Source organism: Acyrthosiphon pisum, chromosome X (assembly GCF_005508785.2).
Source record: "Acyrthosiphon pisum isolate AL4f chromosome X, pea_aphid_22Mar2018_4r6ur, whole genome shotgun sequence".
Classification (NCBI taxonomy): Eukaryota; Metazoa; Arthropoda; class Insecta; order Hemiptera; family Aphididae; genus Acyrthosiphon; species Acyrthosiphon pisum.
This window is the reverse complement of record NC_042493.1, coordinates 17136473-17152860: the sequence shown is the minus strand read 5'-3', so window position 1 is coordinate 17152860 and position 16388 is coordinate 17136473. Positions and strand designations below refer to the sequence as shown.

General features: G+C 29.2%; 2 protein-coding genes across 2 annotated transcripts; one reads left to right on the top strand and one right to left on the bottom strand.

Annotated features, from left to right (window-relative positions):
- Nucleotides 1–831: 831 nt before the first annotated feature.
- LOC107882256 lies at nt 832–1275 on the top strand. Its single transcript, XM_016800367.1, has one exon. The coding sequence runs from the start codon at nt 832–834 to the stop codon at nt 1273–1275; it is 444 nt and encodes a 147-aa protein (XP_016655856.1).
- Nucleotides 1276–15505: 14230 nt separating this feature from the next.
- On the bottom strand, nt 15506–15919 carry LOC100571922. Its single transcript, XM_008191961.1, has one exon. It carries the CDS (start codon nt 15917–15919, stop codon nt 15506–15508), a length of 414 nt encoding a protein of 137 aa, XP_008190183.1.
- Nucleotides 15920–16388: the final 469 nt, after the last annotated feature.

The following is a 16388-nucleotide window of genomic DNA, read 5'->3' as shown; positions in this document are numbered from 1 at the left end:
CAAATTATGTCATCGGCTTTTATTCAGGCTAACATTGTCAGTGGCTTCAAAAATTCAGGTATTTATCCCCAGAGATGGGCAAAATCAGTAAAATGATTTTTAAAATCAAAATCCGAAATCACCGTAAATTGATTTTGAAAATCAAAAAATCAAATCTTTTTAAAAAATGATTTTTAAAAGTCATTCAAAGTTGAATCAAAGTTCAAAATCATCAAAACTATTGATTTTAAAATCAAAATCAAAATCAAAATCATTACCTAAAATATTTAATTAACTTATAATTTGTTAAACCACAAAATCACAAAATATGATTATGTATACTATGAGAATTAGTATTTTTTTTTTTTACATTTTAATGCTACATAAAAGTTTTGATTTATGAAATCAAATAAATACAATTTTATTATTGATCTGTCGATTTCAACATGTATAAATTATATTATGTAAAAATTAGTTGTTGATTAGTTTGTGCTCAAAATCATTGAATTGATTTTTAAAAATCAAAATCAAAATCATTAAAAAAAATATTTTAAAAATAAAAAATCATGATTTTGATTTTGATTTTTGATTTTAAAATCAAACCCGTATCTGTTTATCTCCTTAATTCTGATATATCCTCAAGACACCTCAAGTATTTCACCAATAACAACTTCTTCAAATAACGCGATTACAACTTCATCACCGGTTTTTACAGTATCAATCCCTGCATAAGCGATTCCATCAAAATCACGTGAATCACCAATCCCATCAACATCACATAGTTCACCAATACAACCAACATCACTCATTTTGTCTACCCTATCCACGCGAGCGATTAACGTCACACCCAAAATGATAAAGCCGCTTCCTAAAGCTTTACCACGTAAAACCACCCGACGCGGCAGGCAGCCTGGAAAGACTAAAATATTGACGAAAACACCGGATAAACTAGATGTGTCACAAGAATCTTTAAGCCAGTCTGAACAAAATGGAAAAAAGAAAATTATTAAGACAAATAAAAATCAGAAGTCGAAAGTGCGAAAACAAGTTCTACAGTCCAGTGATAGTGATAGCGAAAGAGAAGAGGAAACGACCCTTATTCAATATTCCGACAGTGCTGACGGGCCTTCAGAAGATCTAATAGAAATAGATGAACACTGGTATTGTTTCGTGTGTAAACAAGATGAAATTTTAGATATGCGTCTTTGCATTAATTGCAAAAGATATGTTCACGAAATATGCGTGGGGCTAACTAAAAACGATACAGATCCATTTATTTGTTGTGAATGCGAATAACAAAGTTTTAAATTTAAAATAAATGTCTTTTGTTAGTGTTAACTATTTATAAAAAGTATTTATAAAAATATTATAATAAGAAGTATGAACTAAAAGTCTGAAATATGTGATTGTATTACAAAAAATTAAAATATTAATTTGTTGTTTTTAACTATTTAAAAAAAAATTTAACTATATAAAATATGTTACAATAAGTTTTAAACATAATAAAAAGTGGTTGTTATTAATAAATCTAAAAATTGCTTTTGTTATTGTTACCTATTTATAAAAATGTTGTAACAAGTATGAAACTAAAAGTCCGAAGTATGTGATTTTATTAATAAAAATATAAATATTAATTTGTTTTTTTTAACTATTTTTAAAAAAAGTAGGTATTAATTATAAGAAATATGTTACAATAAGTTTTAAACATAATAAAAAGTGGTTGTTATTAATAAATCGAAAAATAGCTTTTGTTAATGTTACCTATGTATAAAAATGTTTCATAAATAACAAAATATAGTTAATGTTCCTAGTAATTTAGCCAATATTCTTATTGTGCCTCAGTGTACAGATTATATATTTCTTATAAAAATAAAAAATAAAATTTCGTTTTGATATCTGGTTTTTACTGTTGGGTTTGTTAAATTGCCCAGTAGCAGTAAATTGAACGAATATTTAAGCATTAATAAGTCGCAAACGGATTAGGTACTAAAATTAAATTCTGTAAACGTTGAAATTATGTTTTTCAATATGTTTACAGATTTTCGTTTTCGAAAATTGGTATTGCCATTGGAAAATCGAAAGTTGATAGTGTTTTATATTAAATAAGGGAGGAAAGTAAAATTATCAAAATTGTAACACAGTGTAAAACAGTAAAACCTAGAAAGTTTGAAAAAAAATTATTTCAAAATTCCTAATACTTCCCGAGATATTAACAGGTCCACGATAAAAAAATCACTCTGTGTATACATAATACCTATTATAGTATTAAACTATTTATACGAAATATTTTATACACTGTATCTACGCATAACTATACATAATATGTATAAGAGGATTTGAGCGTACTTAATTTGTTTTCTTTCTCTGGCCCACAACTTAGACAAAACTCATTATCGCAGAATCATTTTTCCTATGTTTTTAAGTAATCTTAGAGTAAAATCACCCATTACAAAAAATATAGAAAATAATATAGACTATATGGTATAGTGCACACCATAATGGTAAATATTGGTAAATAAATGCCGCTAGTATACGTTGTATGATTAATATTCTTCTTCTTCCTTAGCTTAACGATTCCTGTAGGACCTGAGCTGCCATAAGCAATTCTGTTACATTTCTTCCCAACATCTTGATATCTTTCTCTACCGCATCTTTCCACCTCGTTCGTGGTCTGTCTATCAGTCTTTTTTATGTATGGTCTCCGTTAGTACTTTTCTTATGATGTCATTATCAGCTCTCCATATATGTCAAACCATTCCATTCTCTTAATTTTTATATACGACGAAATATTGGGTTTTAAATATAGTCTGTATTGGTCGTCGTTCTTTCTTCTCTCGAAAAATCCTAACTCTGTATTATATATTGGGCCAAAAATGTTTCTAAGTACCTTTCGTTTGAATATTGCCAATCTGTTATCATCACTTTTCGTTGAGGACCATGTCTCACATGCATATGTGATTTCTGTCTCAGATAGCTTGTATAGAGCAAAATTTTTGATTTTCTTGACAGTAATTTGGACTTTTGTAGCTTACTTATATTGTGATAGCACCGGTTCCCACTAGCTATTCTTTCACTTATTTCTCGGTGCATGTCATTTTTACTATTTATGTTCACTCCTAGGTACTTGAAGTTTTCCACTTTTTTGAAGGTTAAATTACCTACTTGTAGGTTGATTTTCTTTGCTTCTAGAGAGAACCATAAATTTAATCTTCTCTTGACTTACACACAGCCCCATCTTTTTACTAGCTTCCAACAATTCATATGTAGTTTGTGTAATTTCATGCCTGGTGTTACCTAATATGTCTATGCCGTCTGCGTACACTAATATCGATTCATTACCTACTATCTCCGTCTTTTGTCTTTGGGTTAATTTTCTTATGTCCATTTAAAAACCAATATTAAATAGTGTCGGGGACAAGGTGATCCTTGCCGTAGTCCTGAATTAATTTATAATTCCGATGATACCTCTCCAACAAATTGTACTTTACATATGGTCTTGGAATTACAGAGTTTTACCATATCAACGTATTTCTTTGATATACCAGAGGTAATCATGGTTTTCCATAACTCTTCTCTATGTATACTATCGTATGCCTTGATGGAATAGTTTCCACCAAAATCTCCAGAAACCCTAAGGAAACCCCGGCTTTTTAAAAGTAAGAAACTTATACCTAATAAATCACACCAACCCCATACTAACTTAGTAACCATAATAATGATCAAGATGTTCAGAAATGGAAAAGATGACCCATCCGTTAAGGAAATAGTCAGTCAAATCGAATCAGTAAGAAATTTAATAATTAATATTATCTACCTATCCAACGATTAACGCATTTTAATGCATTTGTGGTATTTATTAAGTGAATAATTAAATAATTAAACACAACGGGAGCACAAATACATGTGCGCCCGGACGACTGCAATCGCAGAACTGAGAGAAAAAATTGGTTAAAAAAATATGGGTTAATAACTAAGAACTAGCCTTTTCTGATACCCATCTAGCCATTGAAATTTCTTAAATACTTATGGCCATAAATCTAGCATATTTCATATTCTAGGTTAGCCATTATTTGGCCATTTTTCATTAGTGTCCATTTCGAAATTCAACTGTTTATTTTCAGTTTTCCATACTATATAATCTAAGGTAAATATTGATTATACTGAAAATATACCTGATATCAACTATAAAAAATGATAAGTGCCAATCACAATTATCGATAAATCATTATAATCATTATCTTAAATCGTAATTATAATTTATAATAAAAAATATAGCTGATATAATATGATAATATACCAACATTTTAAAATTTCCGCATAAATTTAAATAATATTATAATAATTATTTATTGTAAATTGTAAGTAGTTATGTATTATTAAAACTGTATTGAAATTGCCAGTTATATTTATATTACATATTTCATATTTAAAATGTACATTTTATTTATCAATGGAAGGTACTTTTTGTTATAGTGTGTTATTCACAGTAGAAAAAAGTACAGCCACTACGATTTTTCATATAGAATCTATTTAAATATCTTTTTAAATATAGTATATTTATTTATCTTTAAAATATATCTTTTTTATTAATTAGAATTGTAATAAAATCCAACATTTTACATAGATAATAGAAAATACTTAATGGTTTTTTATAGCTTTTTTTGGAAGACTTTTTATCTAGCCTTATCTAGCTTTTTACACCTTTTTACTTTTTTTTGGTTGTACATTTTGGCAACACTGTCAGTGGAGCCTACAGATAAAGAATAAATCGTTACAGACTATGTAGTGATCATGTTTATAATTTAAACAGTCTTGGGATATTCCCGAGAACGTTAAATAATGGTTTTCCCTAGACGCATTGTTTATAACTCTGCAGCGCTTATATATTATACTACAATGAACCTTAAAAGATTTTAAGAACCAATCGTTAATTATATTTGTCCACATTCCTTGTTTTAAAACTGTGTATGTATTTCCTGTTATTTTTAGCCATAAATTATATTACAGGGAATCCTTTTAAGAAAGGTATATCAAATTTAAATATATTTTTGCCATCTGATGATCTATCTGATTAATCATCTATTTTAGAGCTAGTACTTCCAGAGTCATATTCTTTAACAGTATTAGGTAATGTAATGAGTGGATATGACCAGTTTTACCTTAGAACAGTTTGCCGAGAATGACAGTTTTGATATACATTTATGTATAAAGAATTAGCTGATAATTTTCCATCTAAGTCATTACTTATTTGTTTCCATATTGGGTCTGAATAACCTTTAATATTATGTTTGATATCAAATAATTCTGATGCCACTAACTCTAATTCTTCTAAAACTAAATCTGGAGACATCTTCGGTTTTCTCCCAATCTGACTGTTTAAAAAATTAAAGAATTATTTATTCAATAATTATAAGTATTATATTGTAATATTGGTTTGTACAAAAAAAAATAATAATAAATAATCGATTTTTTCTCAGAAAATATTTAATTTAAGTGTCGTACAAGAGAAGTTGTTAAAAATATTTTTTTATAATCTTATCTATTATGAAAGTTCAATAAATACGAAGGCAAAGATTGGAATCTATATGTTTTAAATTAGTTTTCATAGTCAATAAAAAAAAAGTTGATGCCGATATTCGACCAGGAAGAGTGCTTTGGATGCAGTTGTTACTGACCTAAGCGTACTTAAATACTGCCTTACTTTTATTATTTTATAATTTTAATCATGAATTTAATTAAATGAATTGAATTTAATTATAGATACTAATCTGTGCCCCCATATAAGACATCATTGTTAAATTTCTAACTCATTCATTCTATAATAATAAGATATCAGCAAATCAGAAATACTTTTAATATTATCTGGCCAATTCCAAATAAAAACTTTAAGAACCAAATTATTTTTAACTTCCTTACAAATATCTAATTCGGTTATCGATTTAATGTTAGTAGTTATTAAGTTAATGAGATTACGCATCCGAATTTCCATTATCTATTCCTTTGATAAATTTAATTGTAAAAGAATATTCTATCAAAAATATTACGTATCTCTCATCTCTGTAAACAATCAGCTACTATTGTACGCCATTGTGTACCATCACCAAAAATACTAATCAATGGCTTATGATCAGTTCTTATTATAAATTTCCTACCATACAAAAATTGATTGACGGAATAAAAATCCCAGACGAACAATCCAGGTGAAATATCTGCAGACTATAACACTACTCACAACTACATGAAATTGATTGATCAAATATTTTTTTAAAGCTTATCGGTGTAATTACCACATCATTAATATATATTTACAAATATATACTTGTATTTAAAAATATTAACAATAATATAATTTTGTTTTATATCACGATTTGAAACAACATATTATTATTGTGTTCATATATAATAGAAGAATAGATAGACCATGTTAATGCATACAACGCAAGTGGTCGCGGTCTTTAATGGGGAAGAGAGAAAGGCGGCATTGTTAGGTTATATTCAAATATAAAAATTAAAATAGATATCCATCCATTGTTTTTTCTATGATATATTGATAACGATAAATTCTTATCGATCTATTGTCTCTTATAACCTCAAATATTTTTTCAATTAATTACCGTGTATTGATTAAGTTGCATGATCTATCCATTCTTCTATTATCTATGATTATATGATTAACGCTTCTTTTAAAATAATAGGTAAGTACCTACATTCATTAACAATTGTTTGATAATTATTTGTATTATTTAACGTATCGTGATCATTTGAAATTTATGTTTTATTTTATTTTATAATAAGAGCTGCGTGGCTGCGTGTATATTTACTTTAAGGAAATCATCATCTTGTAGGATGTTATTTGTACTATTAGTAGTGAGTAGTTTTCTGATTCTATGTTATTTACAAGCAGTATTCTGTAGTTTATTATTTTTGTTTTAAAGACATGAAATATAGGCTCTAGTTTCTACACAAAATAATATTTTAAAAACATAATATTATTGTTTCTATAATCTATAGAGTAAATTCTATCAAAAATACATAGAATCTATACAAACTATACTATTGAATGTTATATCACTAAAATAATTTTTTACCATATACTATTTTAATTTGTACTTTATAATTGTCCACAAACCCTAGCTGTTTCTAATATTTTTAATTAAATTAATTATAAATTTAAATTTTATAGAACCACACTCTGGGAAATGGAGTACGATCCTTCATTAATGAATGTTCAAACCGGAATTCCAAGGAACTTATTCTTTGATTTCCCCAAATATTTCAACCAGTTTTCAACCAAAAATTGGATAAAAAAATGTGGATTATCAGTAGATCCCACTGATAAAGTAATAAATCGTTACAGACTATGTAGTGCTCATTTTTATAATTTATTGTTTCAATTCTTTTATACATTGCAATTTTCATGTTACTTATGTTTATTAATTTTTTATAAAGAAAAATAATTGTTTTATATATCTTAAATATGTTATGTTAGACTATTGATAGGGATTTGTCAGCAATAGTGTCATTTGAAATAAAATATATTGTAGTGTTGGCTGCGAATGCCTACCATTATTATTAATATACATTCAGCAAACCTGCGCGGATAACGAGACCAGTAGTTATCATAGACCCATAAGTACATATATGTATGTATAATGTATATGTGTTATACCTATAGCGATATAACAATAATTATCTACAATTGTCAAAAATAAATTTCTACAGTGTTCTTGTAATAACGGTAAAACGTTATCGCAATCGCATTAATAATTTGTTATCGTGGACCAACCGTGAATAATCGAAACCGCGGATAAAAAAAACGCGGATAACGAGGGATTAATGTACTTAATTAAATTTCCGAAATGTATTTGATTTTTTTAAGAATGCCACATATGCAATAAACGCCATTACAAATATATTGAGAAATATATTCAAAATAATCAATTTCACCTACAAAATGTATTACATTTTTTTAAGGATGCCTCTACATTCAACAATAAAAGGTTAGTTAATTTGACTAAACTTATTTTACTTATTTCATTTCTATTGCATTTATGGACTACCTATTTAAAATGTGTATTGTTCTTATAGAATACAGTGTCTGCCAAAATAGCCACAAGGGTCCGTGTTGGTGGTTGTTTGCGCTGCAAACAAATTTATGTTGTGTATTTATGTTATCATTTTCATGTGCACATATTAGTGCGTTCCATAGTTGCAGCCTTCGTCGGCGGACGCTTATCAGGCATTCGTGTGCGACCGGCCAGCTGTGGAATCATTATCAATGTTTTCATTATATTCGGTTATGTTCCAAACTTAAAGTGGTTTTTTCGGGTAGTAATGCTTTCAGTGTCACAAAGTTCATAGTTTTTCCTGTCAGTTATTGTTTTAGTGTGGTGACACTGAAAGACCATTCGTTTTTGTGTGGCTGGTGTGTGCTTCCGGCACAGACTCACTTGTTTTTAGTTTTTTCGTGCTCATGGCTGTGAGGTTAAGTCATTTCACGGGGAGATCATTATTATTGTGATGAGCCTTTTGCAGTCGTACCAAACCACGTTGTTGTGAATTTGTGAATACATTTCTGGTAATTATCGTTCTCATCAATTTTTTATTGCCAACACTAATTGTATCTCCTATAGGGTGGTCAAAATTACCAGAGATTTGTGTTGTGATTCAACGTGTTTTGGTGTACCTCGTTGCTCGTGGGAACAGGAGTGCGAACACTAGAAAACCTGTTCCGGCTGCATTCAGTGTTTTTGTTATTGAGTTCATCGTCAACAGTTGCTGGCACACATTCGAACGTACGCAGGGTCAATTTGTTTTTATTGTAACTTATTGACATACTTACAGGCCCTGGTGCGGTATCGTGGGTGTAAAACCAGGTGTGTGTCTCAACTATTATGTGAGTATTGTCGACCAAATATGTGTGTGTGTATGACCGACGGGTCCACTAAGGCATATTATTGATTATTTATATTATTGTAAACTACAGCCACTAAGGCATATTATTGATTATTTATATTATTGTAAACTACAGCCACTAAGGCATATTATTGATTATTTATATTATTGTAAACTACAGCCATTCAAGCCTGGTTCAATCACATATTATACTATTATTATTATTATTATTATTGTGCCAAACGGGCATTTAAATATTTATTAAAAAATACAGTCCACATTATTATATAAACGACAAGGCTGTACATTATTATTTTGATCACCATATGCGTTTACATTTTTGGTCCTTCAAACCGGATATAAGCTAAGTGAATCAGTATAAAATATAAATTCCATTAAGTTGTATAATCATTTTTTTATTTTTTTTTTTTTATTGTTAAATAAATTAAGCATAGAAGATCTTCGAAAAAATATAGATGTTCTTCAAGAAGACATTGTAATAAAAACAAAAAAAAAAGGATCTGATGCTCATTGAAATTATAAAATTTAAAAACAAGTATGGCATAATCCCTGAGCTTGTCACCGACCCTGTGCCAGCGCAAACAGTGGTAATTATCAACATGTTTATATTATATATTGTTAATTAATATTATTATGTATCAAATTATATACTTTTTATTTATAATAATTGTAAATTATAATCAACATAAATTACTAAAGATATACAATACTTTAACTAAAACTAAATGAGTGACTACACTTCAAAAAAGATTTTAAATTTAAATGAAACAAAACTTAGAGATCAAATAAAATAGATACTAAACTAATATATGTACGAATAACATAGCCTATGTTATTCGTATTATAGAAAAAACCGGCCAAGTGCGAGTCGGACTCGCGCACAACGGGTTCCGTACCATCATCAGCTATAAACATGTTGGGAACACTGCTTATATTATATATTCTAGGATTTTTAGTATTTGTTGTTATAGCGGCCCCAGAAATACATAATCTGTGAAAATTTCAACTTTCTAACTTTCATGGTTCATGAGATACAACCTGGTGACAGACGGACAGACAGCGGAGCCTTAGTAATAGGGTCCTGTTTACCGTACGGAACCGTAAAATAGGTAATTTTATTAATTGTGGTAACACTTCACCACCTTCATTACACTTAAAAAAAATCAGCCAATATCTACACGAGTAAAAATATGGCTAGACACAACAAATACACTGGTGCCCAAACTACTCCCCCCTGCTGACTACATATACCTACCTTTGAAAATGAATCTTAACATCAACTCCTCAATGATCCAAGAAATCCAAAATATAAAGCCGTCATAAATCCCTAAACATTTTAATGACATTACATTTAAGAATTTCCGTTATCATAAAATGGATCAAAACCCAATGACAAAACAGGACTAGCTATAATGACAGATGAAGAAATTTTCAAGTTCTCCTCACTTGAGCTAAAATCTATTTTCACCATTGAAGCTCTAGCTCCTCAAAGCCATAAGCCTAGCTGAAAAAATTTGGAAAAATACAGTCTTTTAAATAGCTAATGATTCCCTTAGTTCTATCCTAGCTATAAAAAAACCAAGGAACAACCAATGAAGTAATAAAAAACATACAAGAAATAGTCTCTTAAAAACAAACAGTCTCTCCTGGTATGTTTTTTAAGTAATAAAAAACATACCAGGAAATTAAAAAGCTGATGTAGCAGCTAAAGAAGCCTCCATCAACAACAATGCCCCCAAAGTAAAACTCTCGTATTTTAAGGACACTGCCCGAACCACCTTAGAAAGAAACAAGTAGGCTCACCAACGACTCTAGGACCAGGGACAGAATAACAAGTTATACCAAATAAAACCTTTTTTGGCATCAAACCCGACTCCTATGTTACGTACAAGATAACAACAAGTGATATGGAGACGAATAAAAATTGGCCAAACAAATATAACCCACGTCCACTTAATGAGAAGAGAACCGAGACCAACTCTGCAACTACTCACTTATATCCATAAGACACCTCTTAGAATGCCCAAATCTAAGCGAAAAAAGAAAAAAATTTTCCACATCTAACATTAAAAGATATTTTAAGTATAGACAATTTTAACTGTTTTATAACATTCCTTAAAATAACCAATCTATATAATAGAATTTAAATAATTACTAAAAATATGTATTATTATTATTATTTACACTATTATTACCATTTCGTTGTACGGTATTACCTTTATTTAAATGTTATGATGATTGTAAATAACATGTAAATATGTTTTTGTTCCCTACTAATGACTAAAATGTTAAAGCCTTAAAAAATTAATTTAAAAAATTAAATTATTATTACATTTTAAATTTGATAAATGTTGTAAAAATTCGAACTTCAAATGCTTATAAAAAAAAATTTTGCCTATGTATTTTTAATATTTTTCAACAGCTATTGTAACAATATAGGCAGGCGCTTTGCATTACATTTTCACGCTTTTTTAACCAACAAATAAAATTGTGTTGATATTTATAGAAATAAAAACTAAAAAATTTGAAAACTGACAATGTCCGTAAACAGCCCAAAAAGAGTCTAAATATTTTCAAAACATTATGGTGTATAAAAAATTGAAAATATAAACATTCAGTAAAATGTTCATGTATCTACAGTTATTTGTTTCTGAATAACAATAAAATAACAAAACCGCTACATGAGAAATCGAGTGAATATCCAATATTATAAAAAAATGAATTTCAAAACGCTCATAAAAGTTTAATTTTATTTGCTTGTAAAAATTTTTTTTTTTTTGATAAAGGTAGACAAACTTATGAGGAATCTTGTATTACATTTTCAAATCTTAGATTTAAAAAGAAAAATTTTAATGAATTCTCAACTCTAATAATTTGCTAATTTTCGTGATTTTTCAATATTTTGTCAAGAATTGAACTTTAAATGCTTATAAATAAAAACTGTGACTAAGGATTTTTAATATTTTTCAAATGACACTGTTAAAATATATTTGGAGCCTTGTATTAAATTTTCAAGCTTTTTTACTCAACAAATAAAGTTTTATTGACATTCGTAGAAAAAAATACTAATAAAGTTGGAAACGTTGTTGTTTAATTTTAGGTGTCACATACCCGCTCCTTATTTTATTTGTAAAAAAATATTTAGCCGTAAATGTACCAAGCTTTCATCTACAGTTTTATTCATTATTTTTATTTTATTTAATTTGCGTTATTGCATGGTTGTGTAAATGTGTAATGACATACACATAATGTACAAGACGAATCAAACTTGGATTATTTTTCAATATTTTCTCTAAACACATGTGAACATTTGTAGGTACATTTTAGAAGTATCATAACTCTGGTCAATGCCTCTCAAGTCATCACAAACATTCTACACATTAAAAGTAACATGTCTTAAATAATTTTTACAAATTAAAATTAGGTAGGTATTTCACTCGAAAGATGGCTGTTCCATAAAATCGTTAAGTTGACAATAACTGTAGAATGGGAGGTATAGGCAGTCCTCGATTATTAACATAATTAATACTTAATAAATCTACAAACTGATCCAAGACAATCAGTTTTGGAAATCGATAACGTTTCTTTCATATTACGAATATACCTTCTTGAAATTTATTCAACATCAAATTCATCGAAATGTTCATCAACCATTACTACATAATATTTAACCAAGATATAAAAATCGTCACACTACTATATTTTTAGTTATACAACTCCTTAAAATTTATATTTTGAGCACAAAAAATGTTGACAAAAGGTAAACAATTACAAATGTATGTAAAGTATCACTAAAACTTAGGCGGCGGAATTTGAGCGCACAATATACAGTTATTAAATGTAGGTGTTTGTTTGTGGCATGTAATAGAGATTAAATAGAAAGGCAATTCCCGTGAAACGTTTCGATACTAAGCTCGATTCTAGCGCTCACGACGGTTGTAGTAATTATTAAGTACCTAATCGATTTGTTGATAATCGATATTAATACTATTGTATCGATATAAATGCTATTGTAATAATTACAAAAATTTTAAATTAGTATTCTGAATACATGTAGGTACTTACTGAATAAAATAAAAGTAATATACTTAATTTAACATGTCGATAAATATTTATTTTGCCATAAAACTTAAAATCTATAAATGAAGTAATAATTTACATAGTACAAATATAATTAAGTAAACAAAGAATTATTATAAATGCCACAGCAAGACCTTTTCTTTTTTGGAATATTTTTCATGACATAAAATAGCAGAAGGTTTTACAGGATCAAAAGTACAGTTGTATTTTTCCCCTTTACTTAGAATCTGATTTATATGATTTACATAATATGAATAGGTAAATTAAAAGTTTACAAGCTATTTTAAGGAAAATTTCAAATAAATCATGTTCACTACAAACTAAACTACCAACAGGTACATTTTTAGATACGAATGAATACAATTCACCAAATGCATTATTTTTATATTCATATTTATAGAAATTATAATTAAATAGATCTATAATCAAACTATACAAATCTATCGTTTCTTTATCCGAATAAAATATGTTTCATTCATCGTATTGGCATTTTTGAATTATAAAATGTTAATTTAAAGGATAAGTAGCAGATAGTTTTGAAATGCAGGAAGAACATTTTTAATAAGGTACTTCACCTTTTTGATAATCCACTCACTGACATAAGCTCTACTGCCCGAGATTATAATATTGCGGTTATTGTAAGGCATTGACACTAGAGCGGTTTGAAGTTGGTCATTATAATCAGTTTCTTCAGCAGCGTCTTCTTAAATTTTTTTATTTATTTATTTATGAAACGGGACGAGCCCAATACAAATGTTGAAATTAATCTTAAAACTAAAGTATGTATAGTATAAAATATAAAAATTAAATTAACACAATAGCGTGATAACGTTACCTTAAAACTGGTTCATTCCCCCAATAGTAACTATGGATCCTCGTTCACTAATCTCGTCATGCATGACATAAGACTGTTCGCAAATAATTCACAGAACAAAAGGGAATATGAAAGGAGAAAACACTACGGGAATTAAAAACTGCGATTCTAAAATGAATTTTGTTTAAAAAAACAGAAGAGTCAATTCGACCATCAATCAGTTTTGTCAAAAATTATAGGTTTGTTTGAACTCTCTCATCATCCACCGTGGTCAAGCCTAGGTGGAAAAGTACTGGGTTATAGTCATGAGGCCGACAATCAGTTGATTATTCAAAAACTTGCGTTGGACTCTTTTCAAGTTTGTAGCTGCCACTCTTGGTTGCTGGGCACCAAATTACAGCTCCACACTCCAGTACAGAAGAAACAAATGAGCAAAAAAGTACTTTTAAGGAACTAGAGAGCTTGAAGTCCATAGAAATTCCGAGCAAGAACCCTAGCATTTTCATGGCTTTACAAGAAATAATGTCTAAGTGAGCAATAAACTTAAGTCAGCGATCAAACTTTATACCCAAATCTTTTATAGACTCACCAGCAGATTCAAGGAGTACACCAGATATAAAATAATTAAAACTAAAAGGACATCTAAGAGAAGGATAAAAATCCATAAAAGTGCATTTAGGGATACAGGATCATACCCGTGGATCCAACCAAGAAGTTGAGGTCATCTTGAAGAAGGATGCAATCCTGAGGGGTACTGATACGATGGAACAACTTTATACCATCGGCAAACATGAGTAATTGGCAGTGTTTTAAGACACTTTTAACGCTGTTAATAAATAAAGAGAAGAGGACCGGAGGCAAGTGCCCTCTTTGAGGGACACCTGACGTTTATATACTAGTTCAGAGGAAACACCGTTAATTTTTACATATTGTATTCTATTGGAAAGGTACGATTTGAACCAAGATATTAGTGGCTCTCCAAAACCTAATGATTTTAGTATTGTTATAAGAGCAGTGATTAACACGGTCGAGCGCTTTGGCGAAGTCCGTATAAACCACGTCAACTTGAGAGTGATCGCATCCACGGAACGCATCCATGACATTCTCTAAGAAAATGGCATTACATGTAGTAGTTGAGCGCTCTGGTCTAAGACCACGCTGCTCATCAATTAAAACACAACTAACTGGACGTGAGATACTACTTAAACAATGGATTCCATTAGCTTAGCTACATGGCTAATAATAGAAATAGGCCTGTAGTTTGAGACATCTATTAGTGTCACCTGATTTAAAAATTGGTGTCACTGAGCTGATTTCCCAGATATCTGGAAATAAACCTTCATATAACGATTTACTTATCACAAGAAATAGTGGGTAATACAGAGAAGCTCTTATAGAGTAAAAAAAATAACTTGAAAGACCGTCAGGGCCAACTGATTTTATATTCCGTAGCTTTCGAAGATGTATTAAGAAATCGTCCAGGCTCACATGACAAGAAAATGGGAGCTCGTGAGGTAGTTCATTACCTTAAATTTACAATTATGGAATATGGTCCATTCCCACCTTTTAGTATTATTGTTTGCACCAAATCGAGTAAATACAATTTCTTGTGAAAACTTATAAGATAATATGTTTAAAATTTTGATTTACTTCAAATAATAATTTTTCTATAGAGAATATAGATTTAACAGCTAACTCAAAACCAATAACAAATGTCTATTTAGAAGTTGTGTAAATATGACTTATGGTATCAATATTATTTTTCACCTGCAATGTGAACAAATAATCTACTAGTGGAATATTTACTGATTCTAAATATTCTAGATTGGAAGAAAAGATGGGGGATTTAAAACCTTTTGCAAATGGATTTCTTGAATTTAAGAAATAAAACAGACGATCAATGTTTCGGCTAAATGTTATAGTTTCACCAACATTGTGAAATTCATCCATATGAATATTTTTCATAAACAACAAAGCATCTGCTGTCAATGAACTCAATATTTGAGCCGCTAATTTGACCTTCATCTTATTTTGGTGCCACATAACATGAGCTTGACTCAATTTATTACCTAATTTTAACGACAAATTTTCAATATAGTCCCACTTAACCGCTCCTTTATTTTTAATCATTACTTACTAACCTAAAGTATTACGGGTCAATTTTGACATATGACAAGGGTCTGGTAAAAATAATACTTTCTCATTGGAAATAGGATGATTTATTCAAATTTTTAACCCTGTGTACAATGATATATCATAAAATGTACAGCCTTATATTGTCATAGAGGAACAATTTGTGAAAGCACCGTCACAGGTAATGCTCTCAAACCAGCATTATGTGTAATTGATAAAGCAGATTTTATCAATTCAGCTTGGGTGACAGCATTGATTTTGTTTTGAAAAAAAATATCCAATAGGACATTTCCATTTTCCTTTTAAATTTATCAACATGAAAACAACTTACAAGTACCTGAGTAGCTGGCATATTATTACCTTCTGAATCCAATTGACTACCATAATCAGAAAAACCCACAGATTTATTAGCTTATTTGTCAATATTTTTTTGTTATTTGATAGCCATTCCATCTAAAACTAAATT

What these genes read in the sequence shown, in the direction of transcription:
- LOC107882256 (XM_016800367.1), top strand. Translation starts at nt 832, where the DNA reads ATGATAAAGCCGCTTCCTAAAGCTTTACCACGTAAAACCACCCGACGC.
- LOC100571922 (XM_008191961.1), bottom strand. Translation starts at nt 15,919, where the DNA reads ATGATTAAAAATAAAGGAGCGGTTAAGTGGGACTATATTGAAAATTTG.